The sequence below is a fragment of the Astyanax mexicanus genome, chromosome 17, assembly GCF_023375975.1.
Source record: "Astyanax mexicanus isolate ESR-SI-001 chromosome 17, AstMex3_surface, whole genome shotgun sequence".
Classification (NCBI taxonomy): Eukaryota; Metazoa; Chordata; class Actinopteri; order Characiformes; family Acestrorhamphidae; genus Astyanax; species Astyanax mexicanus.
The window spans coordinates 26,408,090-26,433,032 of record NC_064424.1 but is presented as its reverse complement, the minus strand read 5'-3'; the positions used below and the strand labels follow the sequence as shown (position 1 = coordinate 26,433,032).

Genomic DNA, 24,943 nt, shown 5'->3' with positions numbered 1-24,943 from the left:
TGCATGTGTGTGTGTGTTTTATGTTTGTGTCTGTGGGTGTGTGCTCCAGGGTGAAGACCTCAGAGTTGTTTGAAAGATGGAGGAATCTGCAGGCTTGTATGTGGGGCCAGAACAAGGAGGAGACTGCCAACTTCAAGTGAGTAAATGCAAGGGCGTAGGAGCGGGCTTGATATTGGGGGGGACACATTTGCCAATATGAACCCAAGCCCACCCAATAGTTTCCTAGAACAACATTTGTGGAAATTACTTTTAATTAAAAGTAAATTATTATTATTATAAGGTGATTTTACAACCTAAACATGTTACTCCACATTACAGTTAATGTTGTTAGAAAAATTATGCATGCAATGTCTGAATTATATACATATGACAAAAATTATCAGTTATCACCTAATATTTAAAATAATATTGTCAATTCTGTCGTATATTTACATTTTCTCCTGCACTCTTATTTTTTTTCTACTGAGAGCTCTTCTTAAGATGGTGTCCTTTTATGTAAAAGAATGTAATTACGTTTCATAGACATTTTTATAAACGTCAGGATAAGTGGTCTTACTGTGAATTACAAATGAACAGAAGTCACGTTACAGCAGTGTTTCTCAACCCAGTTCTTACATATTCTACTGCATATTAACAATGTTCTGCATATTCTAGAGCTTCCTCTGTTGGATATACATGATTAATTTAGGCTCCATAGGGGGCTAAAGGATTTTAACAGGTAAACTCAGTAAATGACTGTTTATTAGCTGATCAGGTGGAAAACACTAGTTTAGGGCAGTGATCGGGGTTAAGTAACTGCTTTAAACTACCAGCTTAAAGTACTGTACTAAGTTCTGGCTATCCTCTACATCCAGCTTCTAGATAACTAGTTAGCTAAATTAATTTTCGTTCATTATAGCTAAGTCCTGTAATCCTAAATGAATAAACAGTTTGAAAATTAAAGTGATTAGCTGATCAGGTACGGGGAAACATTACATATATAGTTAATTTTTTTTCTTTATGCCTGACTCCCAATCTAGCTCATTCCAAAGATAAACTAACTCACTCTCACAGCTGCAGTTTATTAATCACAGTGGGTTTAAACTGTGTGCTGATTCAGAGACGTGTATTTTAACCAGCTATCAGAAACATATCATCACAGTTTACGTGGTTAGCCTATCGTTACCTTTTTTATTTTAGTAAAATCTCCGTATATCCAGATCTGTTTTAAAATCAGCTGAAGCTGCTGCATCCCGATCACGCTGCTAAATCTCACAGCGAGGGGGCGGGGCTTCCCCAACAGCAAACTGCTTCTGCTCCGCGCGCCGCAAAACCAGCAAGCTGATTGGCTGTTTCTACTGAGAGGCGGGACTTAATACCTGAACCAGCTCCGTGATTGGTCCGGTCTGTCTCCTCATTAATAATACAGCTGATCTGAGCGAACTGATGTCATTTTTGGGGGGGACAAATCCAACTGTTTCTAATGTCCCACCCATCCCCCCCGGTTCCTACGCCTATGAGTAAATGTAATGTACAGGGGTTGGACAATGAAACTGAAACACCTGTCATTTTAGTGTGGGAGGTTTCATGGCTAGACTGAACCAGCCTGGTGGCCAATCTTCATTAATTGCACATTGCACCAGTAAGAGCAGAGTGTGAAGGTTCAATTAGCAGGGTAAGAGCACAGTTTTGCTCAAAATATTGCAATGCAACATAATTATGGGTGAACCAGAGTTCAAAAAAGGAAAAATTGTTGGTGCACATCTTGCTGGCGCATCTGTGACCAAGACAGCAAGTCCTTGTGATGTATCAAGAGCAACAGTATCCAGGGTAATGACAGCATACCACCAAGAAGGACCAACCACATCCAACAGGATTAACTGTGGACGCAAGAGGAAGCTGTCTGAAAGGGATGCTAACCCGGATTGTATCCAAAAAACATAAAACCACGGCTGATCAAATCACGGCAGAATTCAATGTGCTCCTCAACTCTCCTGTTTCCATCAGAACTGTCCGCCGGGCCAATAAACTATTGTGGTCTAAAATCAGGTGTTTAATTTTCATTGTCCAACCCCTGTATTACAGACCACCACGGACAACAACTAATAGTGCTCAAGACCTCTGGTTTCTAGTCTTAGCCTTATGCCCTTAATATTTTAGTTAGTTCCATATGATTAAGACCCTACTCCTAACCAGATCCAGCCCTTTAACTCCTTTCCTGAGTTAATGGTCTTGTGTTAGATGCAATATGCAGGACCAGGTCTGAGACCCACAGCTCAGGACCATTGTTACACTTGTGGTGGCTTAGGGTTATTGATGACAGGGTTGTGCGTTCAATATTTTAAGTCACATCAGCTCATTGTTTAAAGACTAAATAGATTATGCATACAAATAAAAGAACCGTGTAGCCACTGTGAACATATAAGATGCTCTGTCAAGTTTTGGGGCTGCATCTTGTGTAGGGTGTCTTGAATTTGTGCAGTTTACAATTAAATCTCAGGACTATTAATAGATCTGTCATGATAAATACATTATCAACCTATCGTGCAATATATTTGCACAACCTCAATAAGTTCAACAATCAACAATAAAACACTGGTTTTGTTTTCGTTAATTTACAATTTGCTGTAGACAGAATCTCTCAGAAAAAAAATATATATAGCCAAAATGTTCTTATAGTGTTTAAGTAGCAATGCATTACAACAGTTTAGCTCAACCACTACATGGTGCAAGAAAACTTTCCGTCTCATGATTATTTCATGAAGACAATTTTTTTCCAGGTGTTGCTGCCCAATAGAATAGTGCACCACCATCATTCATTTTAATTGAACTAAGAGGTGCTGTATAATCTGTATAATCTAAACAATGAAAAGAAGTAATTATGCTAATAATTTATGCTTAAAATTAAAGTATTTCATGCAAAAACGCTATGTCATTGTGTAGCTCTAACTCCACCCCATTTTTTTCTGTCCATTAGGATGTCTCTGTCTCGGTGCTGCAACGCCCCCTCTTTCTTGTTCACCACAAGGAGAAACACTCCTTCAGGAACAAAACTCCGCTACGAGGTCGACACCAGTGGCATCCTTCACATCAGCCCTGAGATTTACAAAATGCTCCCTGAAGTAAGTGTACACAATCCACACACACACACACACACACACACACAAACACACACACACATGCTACAGCCCTGTCTGCATTCTTTCCACACAGCAGGATCTGTGTAGCCGCACCCCAATCAAACCTTTCCAAACTGTCAAGCAGTTGTTGCCCAGCAACCTTTGCAGAGCAACTGCAGCCTACCAACTTCATCCCGGCAGCGGTTACCTAGCAACAGTTTCACTCTCTCCGAGCGTATTGTGCTGGTGGTGCTCTGTAAATGTCCTGTCTGTCTGATCTCGTACTGTAGGACATGCCGTACTCCAAGTCCCAGTTTAAGAAGTGTGCCGTGATTGGAAACGGAGGGATCATCAAAAACAGCAAATGCGGGAAAGAGATCGACTCAGCCGACTTCGTCTTTCGGTAAGCTGCTCTGCAGCTGAAGAGTTTTTGTGTCACACACTTAATCAGGGTTGCACACAAAGTACACATACTTCAGGTGGTCCTTTGAGTGATACTCTTTTGAATCCATATAGAAGCATTTTTGTAAAATATACACTACTTGTCAAAAGTTTTTTCTCTTTATTTTTGCCATTTAAGCTCTTCAGGTCCAGTCAGTATCTGGATCCAGTACATACAATTGTGCAGTAAATTGCCAGGGTCTTTATTTAAAGGAAAACAACTGAAAACTAAAAAAAGTTACACAAAGAGGTCTGGCTGACCCACATGGCCACGCCTTTACCTCAGCTTAGCATGACTGGACTAAGTCTCAGTTTCAGCAGTGAGGAAAAGAATTAGAGATCTGACTGGTGAAGTGCAGTAATAAAGTCACAACTAAGATACTGTATGTAAATAAATAAGCGGCTTGTTTGGGCCAAAATTAAAACTAAAAAACAGGAGTGTTCTAAAACCTTTGATGGGTAGTGTATCTGTGAGTGTGGCACATTCGATGTATAACAGTTCTGTAAAAGGAATGAGTTGTTCTTTAAGTTTCTCACTCTGTTTGTTTCTGATCCTCAGGTGTAATATTCCTCCCATCTCTGATAAGTATGCAGCAGATGTGGGAACCAAGACTGACCTTGTGACCATTAACCCAAGCATTATCACAGAGAGGTGACACACACATATACACACAATACCACATGCAAAATTCTGCATAGATGTTTCATTTTTGTCTTAATTGTTATTAATCTCAGGTTTTTCTCTTCTTAAGATTTTATAGTTTTGATTGGCTAAATTGTATGATATTAATATTAGCAAAAAAAATGACTGAAATTACTTTTAAAAAATGTAATTGCGATTAAAACCACGATTTAATCATTAGGGATGTCCCTGATCTGATCACATGATTGGAAATTGGGGACGACCATGTATTTTTCAAAGGATTGGAATCAGGTGGAAAAGATCGGGATCACTGATTTAACAAAAATGTAACGTTACGTTGTTACTCCACTTTACTGAAACACACATATACATTCATTAAACTGTTTACACTACACACTCACGTTCACACCTCTACCACCTCCCTCTCTCTACTCCTCTGTCTGCTCCAGGTTCCAGAAGCTGGAGAAGTGGCGTAAGCCATTTTATGACGTGCTCCTGAACTACGAGAACTCGTCCGTGGTCTTGCCGGCGTTCTACAACATGCGCAACACGGACGTGTCGTTCCGGGTGAAGTACATGCTGGATGACTTCGATTCGCAGCGCGGCGTGTTCTTCTTCCACCCTCAGTACCTGCTGAACGTGCAGCGCTTCTGGGCCGTGCAGGGCGTGCGAGCCAAGCGGCTGAGCAGCGGCCTCATGCTGGTCACGGCCGCCATGGAGCTGTGCGAGGAGGTGCACCTGTACGGCTTCTGGGCTTTTCCCATGAACCCCTCCGGCATCTTCATCACCCACCACTACTACGACAACGTCAAGCCCCGGCCGGGCTTCCACGCCATGCCTCACGAGATCTTCAACTTCCTGCACATGCACGCCCGCGGGATCGTACATGTGCACACGGGCGTGTGCAGGTGATCTCGGTTCCTCGTGGCGCCAGCCGCAGAGCCCACCCCTGACCTGATTTCCAAACCGTCAGGCTTCACGCGTGTCTTCAGTGGGCTTCCGGCCACGAGTTCTGTAAAATAAGCAACAGCCAGAGGGTGTCTAATGGTGTGAGTGTGTGAGAGAGTGTGTATGGTGAGTGTGTGTGTGTGTGTGTTAAAGACAGGATCTCTGCCTTAAAGGCCAAATCTTTTCTTTCACGCTGTGTTTTTGATATTGTGCGACTTTGTCAGTGCTGTCGCTACATGGTTCTTGTTGCAAGGTGATTTTTTTTGTGGCGTCGTTTTTGTGAAATTGTGGCTTTATATAATTCACTTTGGAAGAGGGCCAACGTACAGAACCAGTCTAAAGTTAGGACACACCTTAAATTCAGTGTTTTTTTTATTACTTAAAAAATGTTCTGCATTGTAGATTAATACTAAAGTCATCCAAACTATGAAGAAAACAAATGGAATTCATTAGTAAACAAAAAAGTGTTAAACAAACCAGAATATGTTTTATATTTTAGATTCTTCATAGTAAGAACTTCTTGCTTAGATGACAAATTTGCACATCTTGGCTGGATTTTCTCAGTCAGTTTTATAAGGTAGAGTCACCTGGAATGGCTTTCAGTTAACAGCTGTGCTGAACTTGTCTAAAGTTTAAACCGAAATATTTTAAGAACTTTGCAGTCGCATTTTACATTACGATGGAACTGGCTCTCATCAGGACCGCCCCAAGAACAGATGACCAAGAGTTCCCTCTGTTGAACAGGATAAGTTTATCAGAGTTACCAGCCTCAGAAACCTTAAGTTAACAGCACCCCAGATAAGAGATGAGAGCTAAACAAAAGCTCTCACAGAGTATTTTGGTTTTTGTAACGCTTTTAAGTTTCACATAATTCCTTTTGTGTCAGGATGACTTGAATATTCATTTACAAAATAGGAAATAAAGAAAAAAACATTGAATGAGAAGGTGTGTCCAAACTTTTGACTGGGACTGTAGATCCTTCAGTGACGCTTCATTTGATGGCTACCTGCATAGGAATTTCATTACATATTCATAAGCACTGAATGATGTATTTCACATATTTCCATAGAAACGGCTTAGGCTGGTAATGACACAAGGTGACAGAGGTTCAGTTATAACACTGCTATGAAATCTCTTTCCCTAGTTATGTCACTTTTAGGGGACATATGTCTAATTAAGCAAATCTTTCTTTATAATTTTCTTCACTACACATACAGATTGTATTGTGGGCATCTTTTGTTCAGTACATCTATTAAATATATTAATGTAACTTTATCATGCATGCACATTGTATTTTATTTTTCTTCAGCTTGTCTTTTATTTAATTATGTTGAATTTTGATGCATATTTTGTTCCATAGTTTTTAAGCTATTAACATCTTTCCAGCACCACATTTTTGTGTGATTTATGTGTGTTTCAGGCTTGTATACAGCCTTTGGATTGGATGTACCATTTCCACAAAGCTGTGGAGTTTGTTTCAGTTGAGCTTTTTTCTATAGGAAAGAATTGAGTGCACTATTATTTTTTTATATAATTTTATTTCTATTTTTTTTTTCATATTTCCCTTAATTTAGCTACTCAGCTGTATATCCAATAGTGATGCCGCAACATAAGCTGCTGCTGATGCATCATCACAGAGCACTTGGAGCAAAGCGCAGCGACTCGGTTCTGATACATCAGCTCTCACAGATGCCTTGTGCTGACTGACATCACCCTTTGGAGTGATGAGGAGAAATAGCACCATCGACCCACCCAGAGAGGCCAATTGTCCTCTCTCAGATTCTGGCAGCTGATGGCAAGCTGCATGGCTGGGATTCGAACCAGCGAACTCCCGATCATAGTGCCAGCTCTTTAGAGTGCTCTATTCTTATAGCATAATGGCCCAAACACAGCAGCCATTTGCAGGCCTGTTGCAACAAGGCAAGCAAACCAAGCAATTGCCTAGGGCCCCGAGCTGTCCTGGGGCCCCCAGATAACGACTGGTTATAAATTAAATACGATAAAAAACCCTGTAATTAGTTGCTTAGCCAGCCAGCCAAGTTCGTGATTCCAGCAGCCGGCAAAATATAAATCTTCAGCAATCGTTAAGCATGAAGAGTTATCCATTGGAAATCCAGAAAAAAAAGAGAAAGGCATTTTGCTTGTGGTCCCCAAACACTCTGTCAACCCCCTGGTACATCATATCAACCACCTAAGATGTCAGTCATAGATAGCGACGGCCAAGAAACCCAATAATAGCAACACCCTAACTGCCACCAAGCAACACCATATAATCAACATCATAGCAACCAGCGATTCTTTACTTGTCCGTATACTACTACAGTACAACAAAACTGTTCTTAGAAAACTTATAGAAAGCTTAACCTGGGCACAGTGCAGGTTCAGCCATGTTACAGCGCCCCCTGCAGCAGAGGTAAGTGCCTTCCTCAAGTCCCCAACAGAGTGGCAGCTTAGCGGATATTGATCCCTCTGATCCATATCCCAATGCTCTGACCACCAAGCCACCACTGCCACCAAACAAGCCCCCTCTCTACAGCTCTATGTTTTTAAGTATACTTGTATAAAAAGATAGTAAAACAGTACTGTGTATGTAATACATTCAGTTTTAGTATTATTTGGAATGAGAAATCATTTTACATTGTTTGTGTTGCAGAAATCTGTTAATAAAAACACAAGTATTGCTTTTTTTTTCAAGTAAGTATGTTATTCAGTGCTTATGTGTGTGTTAAGAATTCTCTATGCAGGGAGCCTTCAAATAAACCTTCACAAGCCTGTGTAAGAGTCTTACAGACACTAAATAATAAACATTATCATGAAACTGTAAATGACTTCTAGCTATTATAGAACTGCTTCATTCTTCGCTATTTATCTATTGCTATGGTACTTCAGAAGAGACAGGATGACGTTCTTTCAGAACCTCTCTGGACACCTTTTTATTATTCATGATGAAAAGCTTCACTCACGATCACTTACGCATAAACCTCAACTGTCAGCAAATGTCTGCGCGGTTGTTTTCAAGTTCAAGGGAACAATGTCGTTGGCTCAGATAGTTTATAAATATTTATAAGCATTTTATAAGTATTGTTAAGCACAGTTTCTGAAGTCTTTATGAAGCTTACATGTGGCCCTTTCACAACTCAGCCTTGAGACTGTTCGTCACTCCTGGACTCGCTGCAGACCTCGCTCTGTTCTTCAGAAGAGTCTGGGTGATCTTTCTGCTAAGCTACAGCTTTATATACACAGATGAAGTTGTTTTGTTTTTGTCTTATGTCAGTCTTACTTTTGACGTTGCTTGTATATACAAATATTGAGCTCCTGTTAAGAGGTTATAATATAAAGAGTTTTTTTTATGACAGCTAGTTGAAAGATAAAGAGCATGTCAGAAAAGCAATATAGTGCATAAACAGCATCCTCAAGCTTGTATACATAAGAAGCTCATAAGAAGCACTTCTTTCACTTCTTTCTTTACCACAAGTGTCATCCCCATGTCACCCCTGCAGTGTCTTCTTCCACCTTGAAAGTGGTTGCAGCAAAATGAACTTTTATGTGTGTACGTTCATTGTCAAAAAAAAAAAAAGTTGCACCCAAAAGAAGTGAATAGAAACACCTCTTTGTCTAATTTCAACAGGAAGATACTAGTCCAAAAACTGCTAAAGTGATACACAGATACTATGCCAGGGCCATCCACATCGCCAGATCACTCCCTGTTTGAAAATTTGTGGGATGCTATTGGACACTATAGTATCAGCTCTGGAAAAAATTACAAGAGACCATCTTCCTCTTGATTATATTCCAGAGTTTCCAATCAAAGAAAATCGTCATTTTTAAATGGTCTCTTATTTTTTTCTCCAGAGCTGTATGTCCAAAATGATCCAAACACCCCTTTAAGGTGCCTTTTAATTGCTATCACAGGCATCGATTGGCCAGTAAAATGGCATGGTCTAGAGCCATATAATATATATTCCTAAAGTGACACTAGAGCTCAATCCAATACATTTGGGATGAGTTATAGTGGAGGAATTAAACATCTAACAGATCAGATCTATCAGAACCTAACCTCACTGATGCTCCCCAAAGTGTAAATCTTTTCCAGAAGAGTGGAGGCAGTTACAGCAGAGAATGAGCCTTTTAGACACTTTGGGCCAGATTCATAAAACTGGTATATAAACGATACACTCTTACATGTGACCTCAGGAACAGGGAGTTAAAAACCTAAAAAGATTGTGCATATTATTAAGCAAGACCAAATGCTTGATTAAGTGTCAAAATGGACCAAAAGCCTCAAAATCAGAGCCACGGATTGCTTTGCATAAATGAAGAAGTGCTGATTAGTGCAGTACAGTATACAAATAATAAGTAATTATCTTTTTATTAAAGCAGCAGTATGTGATATTAGTGTTTTTGGCTCCTGAGCTCCCCCTGCAGCTGGAGTGTGTAAATTGCATTAAATACAAATCCTGCTGTGCACTTGCCTTTGATGACAAGCTGAGGTATACAGAAGTGGTATCTAAAGTAAAAGAGTCATGTGAACTGTGACTGTACAGTAATATTACAGGATTTTAAATTAATACAGTACAAGACAAAAGTTTGGACACACCATAAGTTCAGTGCTTTTTAATTTTCTTATTGTATAAGTAATCTAAATTAAGAAAAAAATACCTATGGAATTATTTAATTGAATTAAATTCAACTGATGCTCTCTTAATGTGTTAGAGAGCATTAGTTGAATTTATATACAGTAAATAACCATATTTGAATAATGTTTTAATTCATATTATGGCAACATCAACTTAACAAAGTAAAGAAAATATACTTTAAAGTCAATTAATCCTACACAATTTTAAAAACAATTTGAAAGCGTCTTCAAGTGCAGTTGCAAAGTCTATCATCGGCTATATTGATGAAACTGGCTCTCATCAGGACTTCCCAGGAAAGGAAGAGCATAAGTTTCCTCTGTTGCACAGGATAAGGTCATCAGAGTTACCAGCCTCAGAAACTGCAGGTTAACAGCTTAAACACAGATAAAATTATTTTGGTTTGTTTAACACTTTTAAGTTACTACATGATTTCTTATGTGTTCCTTCATAGTCTGGATGACTCCCGTGTTCCCACGGGTCCTTAAAATTAAAATTTTGATAATTAAGGTTTTAAATTGTCTTAAATTTACTGTAAATTTGCTGTAAGTAATTAAACTTTTAGATGGTGCATTTAATGTCAGTGGAAAAGCACATACTTACATTAGTGGCAAGTTACTGGGAAGAGAACTAAGGTTAGCCTAGAGCTAGCTAACTTTAGCTGCAAGCTAGCCAACGTTACTGGGGAGAGAACTAAGGTTAGCAGAGTTAACATTAGCAAAGAGCTAGATAAAATTAATTGGGAGAGAATTAAGGTTAGTGGAGTTAACATTAGCGATGAGCTGGCTAACATACTAACATTAGCAGCGAGTTACTGGGGAGAGAGCCAAGGCTAGCATAGCGCTAGCTAACATTAGCGGAGCTAGCTAACATTAGCGGAGCTAGCTAACGTTATTGGGGAGAGAGCTAGCTAACATACTAACACTAGTGGCGAGTTAGCTGTGTTACTGTGGAGAAAACTAGGGTTAGCAGAGAGATAGCTAACATGCTAACATGTTCTGCATCACAGTGGAACAAAATTGATAAAGAAAATTAAAAACAAAAAGTTTTTATTTTAGTACAATAAATTATTTTCTACTTAAAAGTTATACTACATTTTGGGCCTTAAATTATATTTATTGAGGACTTTAAAAGGTCTTAAAAGGCATAAAATTTGACTTCAAAAAAAGCAAGAATTCTGGACTCAATATTATTTTACATATTTACTGGTACTGTATGTCTTGGGTCACACAGCATTATAGGTAGTACTGGAGAGAGTTCGAGTGGAGCATCTGATTGAGTCTAAATCTGCTGTTTTAGGGTATAACTACTACATAATGTTGCTTTAATAAGGGTGCTTTATGAATCTGGCCTGTTGTGTTTTTTGAAATAAAAAAATAGATTAAAAAGGAGTTTAAAGACCTTACAAATAAGATGTAGATATCATGAACCGGCTTAAACTAGTGTCATTTTTATTGGTACAGTTTCTGTTTCTGTCTCTCTCTGCCCTCATTTGTGTCTTATGCCACACTGCCTTTTGGGTGAAGTCACTCTGCACTGCATGCATGAATCACTATGAGCATATTATTTGCATCATTTACTTGGTACGCATTGTGGACACTGTTGAAAGGGGATGCGGGAGGGGGACTTTCAGACAGTGAGGACTACTTTATGAACTGTCCAAGCTTGTACGAAGCTCAGCCTGGATCTGATCTGGAAAAGCCACTATGTACAGTGTGTGTTGGTGTGTGTGTGTGGTATGTGTGTGTTTCTGCTCACTGGACTGGAATGTTATGGACACTGTGATGCAGAAAAAAAGACAATTGTTTCGATACACACAAACTGAACAACTGATCAGGTGCTAGAGTTCATCAGTTAATCAGACCCACACTGCTTGATCCCCCTCAGTCAGAGAGTTCAGTCTTCGATCAGAAGCTTCTGTTGCATATTTATATTTATATATACACATATATATCTATATACACACATGTTCATCCATATCACTTATAGGAACATCCTCATATGTGGATTTTCTACTGTAACGAGCCACTTGTGCACATATCCACCACAGTATCACACAGTTATAGTTTCGTCTGTTGTTTATCACTAAAGTGACGGATAAGAAGGGAAGGGAGATGTGTTGGTGTCGCCCTGGGGAAGCGCTTCAGACCGTGGCTTTACTGTACTTTGTGCAATGCGTGTCTTTTTATCAGATCTGTAAATAAATGAATTTGGAATTATGTATTTGTTTTTTTTACTCTTTATCTGTCTGTTCTGTTTGTTTGTCTCTCCAGTACAGTCCTGCAGTTTTCCTCCTTCATTATTCAGCTCAGTTGGAGGCCAGGTGCAGGAACTGCTGTTTCAGGACCATGGACAGTGCATAATTTCCTCACGCTGACCCACATTTCTCTTTTCTTTTTTGCATACGTGCAGTTCAGCACCGGGGACAGTGGCCTACAGCACAGCACAGACTTCTTTAATTAGGTTATAAACAGCCAAGCCACAATATTATGATCCCCACCATCTTTTTACACTCACTCTCTGTGTTTTCAGCTCCACTGAGCATATAGCAGCACTTTGTAGTTCTATAATTACAGACTACAATCCATCTGTTCTTCTGCAGAACTTATTATTAGGGGTGTAATGATACACTGCTTCCTGCTTCTGTGCCGTTCAGACGCTTCTCTGCTTAGCTCTGCTTAGCTCTGCTATCTTTCATACTTTTCTTTATTTTTAGACATTTTAGAGCTACAGTGTCTGAGCTCATTATTTAGATTAGCACTAGCACTACCATATTTTGTTTCTTATTTTATGTTTTCTAGTTTCTTTTGGACATTTTATAGTAGAGCCATAGGCACAGGAATCAGACAAGTTTCTGTAGAGTACTAAAGAAGAACTCTACAAGATGCCTCCTTGTGTGGGTTCAGAGCACCAGTGCTGCCAGAACTGCTACAATCTTCTACAAAGAATGACTGTTTTGGAAACAAATTTTCGGTCCTTGTTATCGGAGTTTAAGGACTGGCATTTCTGCGCTGTTCGAGGACCAACGGAGTGTGGGAGTGCTGCCAGCGGACAACGGGCAGGGATTTTAACGGAGCAGCGAGCAGTGGAGACGGAACTGGACCAGCAGATCATGTGGACATCCCTAATGTGAGTACAGCTGAAAGATATGGGCAAAACCAGCAATGGGTTCGCATTGGAGCTAAACCCAAACGCCATGCCACATACAGCTCTGTAGTGTCCTCCACTCCTGCTAACATAGCACATCTGGCTAATGCTAATGCTAAAGCTATTGCTCGGAGATCAGAGCACAGAGCCAGAGGAAATCAGTTCCAGTCACTTAGTTTGCAAAACAGATTTGAGCCACTGCAAGACCTCAATGACTTTCCTAATACCAGCCAGTATGATACAGAAAGAACCAGAAGATTCAGCCATTCAAAACACCCCAGGAGAGCCACAGGGCTCCAGGCTGGGGCCACAGCAGACACCCTTGTTTTGGGGGATGACTCTGTTCATGGCATGAAAAATAATCACAAACTCATTGTTCGATGTGAGCCAAACATCACAGTTTCTGAACTGAATGAGAAGCTTCCAACACTACTGGCTGAATACAGAACAGTGAAACGGATTATTGTTCATGTTGGAAAGAATGATACAAGGAAAGAGGAGTCTGAGGTGTTAAAAAGGGACTTTAATGATCTTTTTACCACACTGCACAAATTCAACATTCAGACATTCATCAGTGGTCCTCTGCCTGCAAGAGGCTGCAATATGTTCTCTAGGCTGCTGGCTTTAAACATTTGGCTTCAGAAAACCTGCAGGTCAAACGGACTGAACTTCATTGACAATTTCAATCTGTTTTTTGGGAAGAGAGAGTTTTTCAGGCGAGATGGACTGCACACCAACAAGAGAGGAGTCAAATTCCTGTCAGAGAACTTCATTTTTTCTCTGTGCAACTTCTCTGTTCCCACTGGTGAAGACACGTCAGCTTTAACACCCAAGGACACTGTCTGCACTACAGAGACACAACATCCTGCCCCCACAGAGACTGCGGAGTTATCGGACGGGAGCCATGATCTGCTGTATCAGCTGCCGGAAACACCGCAACTGCATGAACACTCCACACCATCCTCCATCTCCACCTCATCATCATCATCCTCCATCTCCACCCCATCATCACCCCACCTGAACTTCCCAGCAACCATGGAGAAGCTGGTATCTGCAGGGACAAGACTGACGCTTTCTCTGTCAGCGAGTCCTCAGGTACAGCGAAAAATCAGCACAACTTCTCCTCCACAGTCACCTACTGCCTCACGGACCCAGCAACCCCCCTCCTCACCACCACTACACTCCCCAATCAAGGAGTTAGAAAAGGGGACCAAAATGAAGCCCAGTGAGCATGAACATGAGGAAGTATTAAACAAACTCCCCCCACAACCCAAAAAGAAGAGACAAGCTCCTAAACCACTGGACAGACAGCTCCGCTCTCGACTTCTTCACCAGCAGGAGCCCCTCCCACCTCCATCCACCATAAGGGAAGAGGCCACCACAAGTAATCCAGCAAACTGATATCTTTTGGGTCCGTGCTGCTACAGTGGTGAAGTCAGCAGTACATGTTTTCAAAACAAGTACGGACCCTGTGTGCCAATTATCTCCCCCATTCCAGTTCTTATCAGAAGCAGAAAGAACAGAGAGTATAGGTCAGATAATGTGAATATATCCAACTTGCAGTATGTAAATTGTAACCCACAGGCTTTGGAACAAAACACACAGGTTATTAAGTTAGCTCTACTAAATATCAGATCTCTTACAAACAAGTCCTATCTAATTAATGATTTTATTACAAATTATGGGCTTGATTTTCTGTTTTTAACAGAGACATGGTTAAATTCTTGTAGTGCTGAAAGTGTATTAATTGAGTCGGCTCCACCAAACTTTAACTTTTTAAATGTCTCACGTACCGGCAAGAAAGGTGGAGGTGTAGCTATGCTGTTTGATGATACATTCCAATGCAAGCAGTTATCACTTGGTGACTTCACATCTTTTGAATAATTAGGTGCAGTTTTAAAAGGGACACCTAGAATATTACTAGTAATTGTCTACAGGCCTCCAAGGTACAATGCTGATTTTATTGATGATTTTACAGATATGCTGTCTTTTATTTCTACTGAATTTGATCATTTTATTATTGCTGGTGATTTTAACATTCATATTGATAATTCCAAGGATAATTATGCCAGAGAACTCTATGATGTATTTGACTCTTTTGAACTCTCTCAGCATGTGACTGGAAGCACACACTGTCATGGTCACACCCTGGATTTGGTTATCTCAAAAGGTCTCAACATATCAGCCTCTATTAAGGATGTTGCACTGTCAGATCACTACTGTGTCTTCTTTGAAATGTGGACTTCAATACACAGTGAAGCCAGACAGATTAGGTACAAGAAGAGACAGATAAATGACATGACAGCTGAACTTTTTGTGAGCAAAGTGTGCTCTGCACCATGCAAACCATCAGACTCTGTAGATACTCTGCTGGATAGTTTTAACTCAAAAACTGCTAGAGTTTTAGATGAGATTGCACCAGTTAGAGTTAAAACCATGCCATGCAAGCAGAAAGCACCATGGAGAAATGATGCTGCAGTTCAGCTCCAAAAGAGAGAATGCAGAAAGGCTGAGCGCAGATGGCGTAAAACCAAGCTTCACATTCACAAAGAAATTTTTAAAGATAGACTGCGTGATTACAATAAAATAATGTGCACATGTAGACAATCCTACTTCTCCAGCATTATTAACAATAATATTAACAATAGCAAAGTTCTTTTCACTGTGGTTGACAGACTAACTAACTCACCTATATATATGACCCCTGAGCTAGTTTCAACTGAGAGATGTAATGAGTTTGCTAAATTTTTTAATACTAAAATCCACAATATCAGGCAAGACATCAGTACATCTATATTCACCAACGAGCCCTCGTGCTCTCCAAAACCATGCATCATAGTCAACATGTCCCAATTTAGCACTATTAATGAAGAAGTTTTAATTGATACAGTGAGTCACCTCAAATCATCCACCTGCAGTCTTGATACATTACCAACCAAGTTTTTAAAGAATGTTTTTTACTCAATATCAGAAGACATTCTTCAAATAGTAAATACCTCACTCATGTCAGGTGTTTTCCCAAATGCATTAAAAACAGCCGTTGTGAAGCCTCTCTTAAAAAAGAAAAATTTAGATACAAACTTATTAAACAATTACAGACCAATCTCTAATCTACCATTCATTGGAAAAATAATTGAAAAAATTGTCTTCAAGCAAGTTATGCACTTCCTGTCCATAAATAACTGTCTAGACCAATTTCAGTCAGGTTTCCGGCCCAATCATAGTACTGAGACTGCGCTTATTAAGGTTATCAATGACATTCGCTTAAACACAGACTCAGGAAAAATGTCTATTCTACTACTGCTGGATCTCAGTGCTGCTTTTGACACCATTGACCACAGCATTCTCATAGATAGACTTGAGAACCGGGTTGGAATTTCTGGAACTGTCCTAAAATGGTTTAGTTCATACCTTCAAGGAAGGAAATACTTTGTGGAAATGGAAAATAATGTTTCTGAGACTGTGCCAGTGACCTGTGGTGTACCCCAGGGTTCAATTCTTGGGCCACTCTTATTTAATTTATATATGATTCCTCTGGGTGAAATCATGCGTGACTATGGGATATCTTACCACAGCTATGCAGATGACACTCAGATCTACATGGCCCTCTGCCCAAACAATTTCGGTCCCATTGACTCACTGTGTAAATGCCTTGAGCAGATAAATAAATGGATGGGACAGAACTTTCTGCAGTTAAACAAAGATAAAACAGAGATTATTTTATTTGGGAATAGTAATGAGAGGCACAGACTAGCTGCCTATCTGGATTCAAAAAGCCTGAAATCTAAAGAACTAGTGCGTAATCTTGGTGTACAAATGGACTCTGATCTCACTTTTAACAGTCACGTCAAAGCCGTCACCAAATCAGCATTTTATCACCTAAAGAACATAAATAAGATCAGAGATTTTCTGTCTAAAGCAGATCTGGAGAAACTCATCCACGCCTTTATTTCTAGTAGGATTGATTACTGTAATGGACTCCTAACTGGACTCCCAAAAAAGACCATCAAACAGCTTCAGCTGATTCAGAATTCAGCAGCCAGAGTTCTGACTAGAAGTAAAAGAAGAGAGCACATCACCCCCATCCTTAAATCCCTGCACTGGATACCAGTCTGTTACAGAATAGACTTTAAGGTTCTGTTACTGGTCTATAAATGTGTTAATGGTGCAGGACCAGCATATTTATCTAATGAGCTCCAGCAGTATGAGCCGAGCAGAACTCTCAGATCATCAGGAACTGCTCAGCTAGAGCTGCCTAAAGTAAAAACTAAACACGGAGAGGCAGCGTTTAGTTACTACGCTGCTCTTAAATGGAACCAGTTAACAGAGAGCATTAGAAGAGCTCCAACACTAAACATGTTTAAATCCAGACTGAAAACCTACATGTTTGATCAGGCTTTCAGCTCAGCTTAAAACACTGCAGCTCCGCCCACTTTTATTCTGTAACGGCACTTTTATATTATGTTTTTTTCTTATTTTAATTTTATTTCCAATTCCTTGTTGTTCTTTTACATGTTTTTAATTTTACTTCTCTTTGTTTTAATCATGTATGTTTTATTCATGCTTTATTCTTATTTTATTTTTATTTAAAATTCCTTGTTGTTCTTTTACATATTTTTAATTTGACTTATCTTTGTTTTAATCATGTTTGAATCAATCATGCTTTACTCTTATTTTAGTTTTTATTTTCCATTTTTACTGTTATTCTTTTACATGTTTTTTTTTTTTTATTTTTTTTATATGACTTCTCTGTGTATTTTCTAGTTTGTAAAGCACTTTGAATGACCGCTGTGTATGAAAGGTGCTATATAAATAAACTTGCCTTGCCTTGCCTTGCCTTTGTTCACAATTCGACTCACAATACTGAGTTCATGATTAAATTTTTCTCGCAATATTTTAATAAGATATAAATTAAGAAAATATATATATTTTTCTAAAGTGTAAACAATAAGGGTGTAGCGATGAATTTTGCTCACAATTTTTTCCTACTACAGAGCCATCTCAAAAAAATTGAATATTTTTGAAAAGTTACTTTATTTCAGTAATGCAGTTAAAAATGTGAAACTCATATATTATATAGATGTATTACACAAAGAGTGATCTAATTTAAGCGCTTATTTATTGTATTATTGATGGTTATGGCTTATAGCCAATGAAACCCAAAAATCAGTGTATCAGAAAATTAGAATATTATATGAGACCGATTGGTACTTTTGGCACTGTGGGCAGTGTGCCAAGTCCTGCTGGGAAATGAAATCTGCATCTCCATAAAAGATTTCATTTTCCACTTTGTTGGGTTTCTTAACCGGAATCCTTTAGCTGAATTAAACCAACTGCTTGACTTAACTTGATTCAGGTTTCTGCACGCTTGTAGTGGCACAGCCAGTTTTACTTAAATATGAAGGTAGATATTAAAAATTTAAAAATTTAAAAATTAAGCCCCAGGGAAAAAATATCACACACGACCAGCAATTACATTAATTGACTTATGTAAGTATTATTCTCATATTTTTGGATTTTTAGCTAAAAAAAAAAAACTAACCATTAAAACCTTTACTGTAATCAGGAAATACTAGATGATAAGGGGTCTGCACATGCTGTCCTCAGTGAAACAGTAGGTCAGATGGCCACCGAATTGTCTGCTAACATGCTCCTTAAGAAAGCCTGCATTATTAAACGCACACTGTGTGTAGCTTATCATGTAGCGTACAGAAGAATGTGTCCCAAACAGTAGAGTTTGACAGAAGAGTATCTGGTAGCAGTGCAAGATGTTCTTGTGTCTCTTCTGTGTGTGTGTGTGTGTGTGTGTGTGTGTGTGATGAAAACCACAGGCTTGTACCTGTTCTAAAAATGGGTGTGTCAGTAAAACAATGGAAACATTAGAATACCTATAATTAAACATTCACTTTGGCCCTATCATTGTTTCCATCCCCGGTGACGCCACAGCCATCTGTAACCAGACGTCCCAGAGGAGATAACTGGACCCCATCACTCAGCTAGAGATGGTATTAATGAGGAGACCAACCACTGGTTGAAATATAACTCTTGAGTTTTCGGAACGTGTATCATGGCATCTATTCAAGAGGAAAGAGCCAATCAGCTGCTTTCGCTGAGAATGGGGAAGCCCCCCTCGGTGAGCAGATCTGCGCATGCGCAGTAGCCATACCAAGCTAAAAAAAAAAATCATGTGTTTGTGCTTTATGGAGCCAAACACTACAAAATGTTTATAGGGGTTTGTCAGATTTTATCAGTGATGTAAAATCTGCTCTTGTAAATCGGATTTCACCTTTAATTTAGCATATTTTTATCTCTCCCCATTCAAATAGATAGAAGGCTTGTATTGATAGATAACTGCCCTCTGGCAGTTGTGCCAGTTGTGCTCTCTCAGGGCTCCAGTAGCCGACGGTAAGCTGCATGACCAGAAATCTCCCAATCATTGTGGCAGCGTCTTAGACAGCTGGACCACTCTGCACCCACACACCAATATATATATATACCAATATATATATATACCAATATATATATATATATATATATATATATATATATATATATATATATATACATATATATATATATGTATATATATATATATATATATATTGGTATATATATATATTGGTGTGTATTTTACTAAACATGATAAATCAGTAAAATGAATCATCCGTTGTCCATTACAAGATGTTTACTTACAAAATATCTAAAAGTTCACCTGCAGTTTTATGAGTTTAGTCATCAAATAAAATGTTTTCAATCATATATTTTAACTTTGAAAATAAAAGTATATATTAAAAGTGTGAGTTTGGCAGGTTAACACACAAAATATTAACATACTCATTTTGTCTTCACACCCTTCCATTATCTTATCTCCTCCTTTTAACTCTTATCTCCTCTTCCTGACTTCCTGAGGGGGAACCGATTTGCATATTTTTTGGGAGTATTTTAACATATCCACATAACCACAGTCATTGTCATCGTAACATTTAAAAGCTATTAAAATACAAATAATTCACTTATTCACTTATACAGATTTTTTATAAGTAAAATTACATGACACATTTAATAAAAACAGTCTATTTATGACACCCCCCCAAAAAAAAAAAAAAAAAAAAACAAAAACAGGTAAAGCATTTTTGTTAAAGTGCAGTAAGCATGCTAATTTTAAAGATCTTTTACAGACATTCACTGACACGCTTGCTGACAGAAAAATACATTTTTTCTTTTTTGTTTTTACATTTCTTTTTTTTTTTACAGTGCATTAAGTGATCATCTTGATCTGAGTGTTCATTTTTTGTTTAATCTACGTCATGAGCATGTGTGTGTGTGTGTGTGCGTGCATGTGCATGTGCGTGTGTGTATGTGTGTGTATGATGCTGTGTTTATCAGATGATAGTGGTATCAGGTGGAGGTAATAAGTCTAATGGAGAGCTCTGGCATCCAGCTCTTAGTCTGGAGTGAATTTCATATGACTTCATATATCTTATCTCTCACTCAGCCCTTCATATCACTCCCAAACACAATCATATCACTAACCTGCACAATAATAACATGTTTAGACATGCTGCAAAATATGTTAAATATGAGGAACTTTAAAATATATAGAGATGCAGAGAAGGAAGGGTCTTATTTCTCACAGTTAATCCTCAGTTGGCAGTGTGCCATCTTGTGTATATGTATGCGCAAAAGAGATGGGCTCACATGTTTGTGTGTGTGTATGTGTGTGTGCGTGTGTGTGTGTGTGCTTGCATGTTCATTTGATTGGTTTCGTGCTGTACATTTGCATGTATCTTGTTTCGGCAGTTCTGTAAAAGCAATGTTTTACATTATCTAATGAGTTTCTTTGTCGCTACCCTTCAGTCAAAACTGCCATTAAGTTATACAATATTTAGGAAAAAGAAAACAACACAAAAGACTGAACATAATTGCAGACGTTTGAGTGATTAATGTGTCTACCTTTAACTTTTTTCCAGCTTCTCTTCTTTTTAAGAAGACTCACTGTTAGTGTTTCTACAGAAATCTGCAGGAGATGCCCAAGATCCAAAGCATACCACTTTATCTGTTAAGCATGGTGGTGGGAGGGTAATGAAATCTGCAGGGAGATTTTTCCACACTTCCTGCCCAAGAGCCAAAGCATACCACCTCATCTGTTAAATATTGTGGAAGAAGAGTTCTGAAATCTGCAAGGAGATTTCTTTACCCCTCCTGTCTGATATCTAAAGCATACCATCTCATCTGTTAAACATGGTGGTGAAGGTGTTCTGAAAATTACAGGGAGATTTTTAGCTTCTGATTTTAGCTTTCTGATTTCATAGTTTCTGACCAAGACCTAAAGAACACCATCACATCTGTTAAACATGGTGGTAAAGGTGTTCTGAAATCTGCTGAAAATCTCCAAACATTCTGCCCAAGATCCAAATCATACCACTTTATCTGTTAAACATGGCGTGTTTGTGGGAGTGTTCTGAAAACTAATGCACACCAACTCATCTGTTAAACATGGTGGTGTGGGTGTTCTGGAATCTACATGGAGATTTTTCTACACCTGCTCAAGATCTAAAGCAGACCACTCTGTCTATTTATCTTTAGAACTGTTTCATTTGTCAGAATGTTTTCTTTCTCTTCAAATATAATTGTCTGGACAATTGTCCAGTCCATTGTCCATTGTTCTAAGAGCAGCAGCAGCTTTTGCAGTTTGCAGTTTCTGTTTTCTGTTCTTAGTAGGAGCTTTTTAAACAACTTTACCTCCTTTACGGTGGATAGATGGACACCGACACATGTGGATGCAGATTTTAGATTTGAAAATTCTTCTATCTCTCCCAGAGATGAAGGTTTAAGTGCTGTGTATCTGACAAGGGTGGTGTTGGTGGTCTACCAGGTCTTGAAGGAGATAGTAATGGGGTCCATTTTTGTATCTTCTAGAACAGTGGATTTCAAAGGTTTGAATTAAATTACCACAAATTGTAAAACTAAAACCTACAATTATCACCACCTATATGTCTATGAATTATCCTAAGAACCACTGTTCTAGAACTTTCTCCTGACAAATTAAGGATGTGTACTAAATGGCTTTAAAACTGACCAGGATGGTGTTAATGGTCATCCAGGTCTTGCAGGAGAAAAATGACCACCACCTACACATATGTATATTATCTTCCTCACAGTTAACAGGTGTGTTTGATTTATCAGGGTTGGGCTTATTGCTCCTACAGCTTCTGCTACCTTCAGAGATAATTGTTGATTTGTTTGAGGGATTTATCATGTTTAATCACTATTCTTTAAATACAAATTATAATAAATCCTGAAGTTTGGAAAAAAAATCAGGGCATCTTGGCAAATTTTCTGACGTACCACCATTGGGGGCTCTGCATACACACCAGAGTTTAAGAACCACTGTTCTAGAACTTTCTCCTGACAAACGAAGGATGTGTACTTAATGGCTGTTTCTCCGCTGCAATTATTCCAGCCAAGTGGGCAAACTGGGGCATTTGCTCCAGGTTATTGCGTGTTGTGTGTTAATGGTGTGGTGTCTCTGTGTTAAAGAGTTTGACCACGTTAATGTAATCACACTGACTTATTTATCTCCCCTAATGAAATCTGACTTAATTATTCATTGGTGTTAGTTAAGCACCTTTAATTATCGCTCCTCTGCTTATCCCTCCCTCACTCTCTTCAGGTATCCTCTTTCTGTCTGTCTGCTCCTCCCTACATCTGTCTATCTGACTGTCTGTCTGCCTGTCTGTCTGTCGGCTCTGCGTCTGTGTATTATACAAACCAAAACAGGTATTAAAAATCCATAAGGTAGTTTCATACTGTCATGCTTCTATATTACTTATTTATTACCGCTTTGCTTTTTAATGACAATAACTGCCGCAGTGCCACAACAGGACATGGTGTGTGTATGTATGTGTGGGGTTTGAGTAAGGCGATCTGCCTATTATGAATAATAAAGGTCCTGAAGTCCGTCCCCTCTCTCTGTCTGTTTCTCTCTCCCTCTCTCCTCTCCATTTTCACTTGCTCCCCCCCAGTGTCACGTGACCCCACTCTCCGCCCCAGTAATCATTCATGAGCTCCATGGCGGGAGCTGCCCGAGAGGCCCTGCCAAGCTCCACGCTGAGGCCCAGGTCCAGCTACGCTGTGAGGCTCCTGTAGTCACCCAACACCCGCAGACACTCGAGGAAAGCACTTGCCCTGAACCCAGCCGCACTCTCGGATGAATAAAAGATGCCGGCAAAAGCGAGAAAAGGCTCGGAAACTGAAGACAGGGGTGACGAAGTGGACGAGAGGGAGTCAGAGACGAAAGGAGAGAGCGGGAGCATCGCCAGAGGAGAGAAAAAGAAGAAGAAACACAAGAGCGAAGGCGAAGAGGGAGGGAAAGTGCGGCAACCTGTGGGCAGCCTGAAGAAAAAGAAGGGAGGAGTAGAAGAAAAAGTTAAAAAGAAGAAAAAGAAAGAAGAAGAAGATGGACAGGGGGAAGGTTGCAAGGTGATCAAGGAAGAGGAGAACGTAGGTGAGCAGAACAACAATGAGCCGGTCAAGAAGGAAAAGCGTAAGACAGAGAAATCCCCAACTTCAGAAGACAAGGAGCAGGTGAGGAAGGAGAAAGAGAAGAAAAAGAAGAAGAAAGCTGCTGCAAGTGAGGAGGAAGAAGGTGGACAGGAGGAAGATATGACCTCCAAAGAGAAGAAGAGCAAAGAAGGAAAGAAGAAGAAGAAATCCTCAGAGGAAGGAGATGAAGATGAACTTGTCCAAGAGGAAGATGCAGAGGAAGAGGAGGACAAGAAGAAGAAGAAAAAGGATAAAAAGAAGAAGAAGGGCTCAGAAAGTGACGAGGAGAAGAAGGTAAAAAAAGGCAAGAAGTCGAAAAGCAAACAGTTGGACTATTCCGAGATGTACATGGAGGAGATTCTGAACTATCACACAGAGGATTCGGACGGGTATGAGGACGAATACTACCAGAAAAAAGGTACCTTTCTCCCTCCATCTAGATCTAGAAAGGATCGGAAGCTCTGCCTATACTCATCTTCTTCTCTTTCTACATTCCTCATCTCTTTTAGTCAACAATTCTGTCTTAATGTCAAGAAAGATGTTTTCTTCGACCAGGAATTAAAGTTTTGTCCACTGGTCCACAGCTTTCATCTGTTTTTAACTCATTACATGTCTTTCTGTCTGTAGTCAAACAGGGTTTGTCTACAATCTTCAGCCAACAGTTGAGGACTAATGGCGGACCATGTCTAAAGCTCAGCCACCTTTCAATCTACTGTCCTTCAAGTTTCCATCTTAACCTCACATTTTTCTGTATCAATTTTCACACCCTTATTCTCGGGGTGATCGTGCGTTGGAGGTCTTTGCTCCCAAACTATGTAATACTCTACCATATTCTTTGAGAGTTGCTGAGTCAGTGGAGTCTTTTAAAAAACAATTGAAGACTTATTTGTTTAAACAAGCGTTTGGTTAATCTTTTTAGGTGTACTGAGGTTTATTTTCTGTTTTCATGTTAATATTTGTTTTTGTTGTTTTGATCTTCTGTAAAGCACTTTGTGACAACTGTCTGTGATAAGTGCTATATAAATAAATTTTACTTACTTACTTACTTACTCTAACTCTGTTCACCTCCTTGCCTGTACCCCATACATCTGTCAAACCAAGGTTCATCAAAACCTTTTCTTCTTCTCACTACCACCTTCTTGTCTTTTTATCGTTCCTTAGCCCTGCCTCTTTTCAAAACTACCTCCTTGTTTCTCAGTCCTATCTCTCTCTTCATTGTCATCATCTTTACCCTGTTCATCTGTCAAACCTTGACTCATTACCTTCACATCTTCTCCTTGTTCCTCAGTCCTAACTCTGTAAATCATTCAAACTATTACTTATCATCTCATAATCTTCAGCCAAACCTCAGTACATTGCCACCTCACCACCTCCCTTTTCCAAAGTCCTATCTCTGTTTATCATCACAACATCTGAAGCACCTCCTACAACTGCAGCTCATGTTCCCAGAGTTCCCTTCAGAATTCCATACTGCCATTTAATCATTC

General features: G+C 39.3%; 2 protein-coding genes across 7 annotated transcripts in view; both read left to right on the top strand.

Annotated features, from left to right (window-relative positions):
- Positions 1 to 11,983, top strand: part of st8sia5 (ST8 alpha-N-acetyl-neuraminide alpha-2,8-sialyltransferase 5) — a 29,424-nt gene extending 17,441 nt beyond the window's left edge. For all 6 annotated transcript variants that reach the window (XM_022676411.2, XM_015607679.3, XM_007256592.4 and 3 more), the window contains 5 exons: positions 50 to 136; positions 2,957 to 3,101; positions 3,389 to 3,501; positions 4,099 to 4,191; positions 4,632 to 11,983. In XM_022676411.2, the coding sequence (XP_022532132.1) occupies positions 50 to 136; positions 2,957 to 3,101; positions 3,389 to 3,501; positions 4,099 to 4,191; positions 4,632 to 5,094 (901 nt within the window). In that variant the 3' untranslated portion in view covers positions 5,095 to 11,983. The remainder of the gene's footprint in view (positions 1 to 49; positions 137 to 2,956; positions 3,102 to 3,388; positions 3,502 to 4,098; positions 4,192 to 4,631) is intronic.
- A 10,984-nt stretch (positions 11,984 to 22,967) lies between these two features.
- LOC111193926 (lipoxygenase homology domain-containing protein 1-like) overlaps positions 22,968 to 24,943 on the top strand; it is a 59,400-nt gene continuing 57,424 nt past the window's right edge. The window contains exon 1 of the mRNA XM_022676412.2: positions 22,968 to 23,874. Within this exon, the coding sequence (XP_022532133.2) occupies positions 23,133 to 23,874 (742 nt within the window). The 5' untranslated portion in view covers positions 22,968 to 23,132. The remainder of the gene's footprint in view (positions 23,875 to 24,943) is intronic.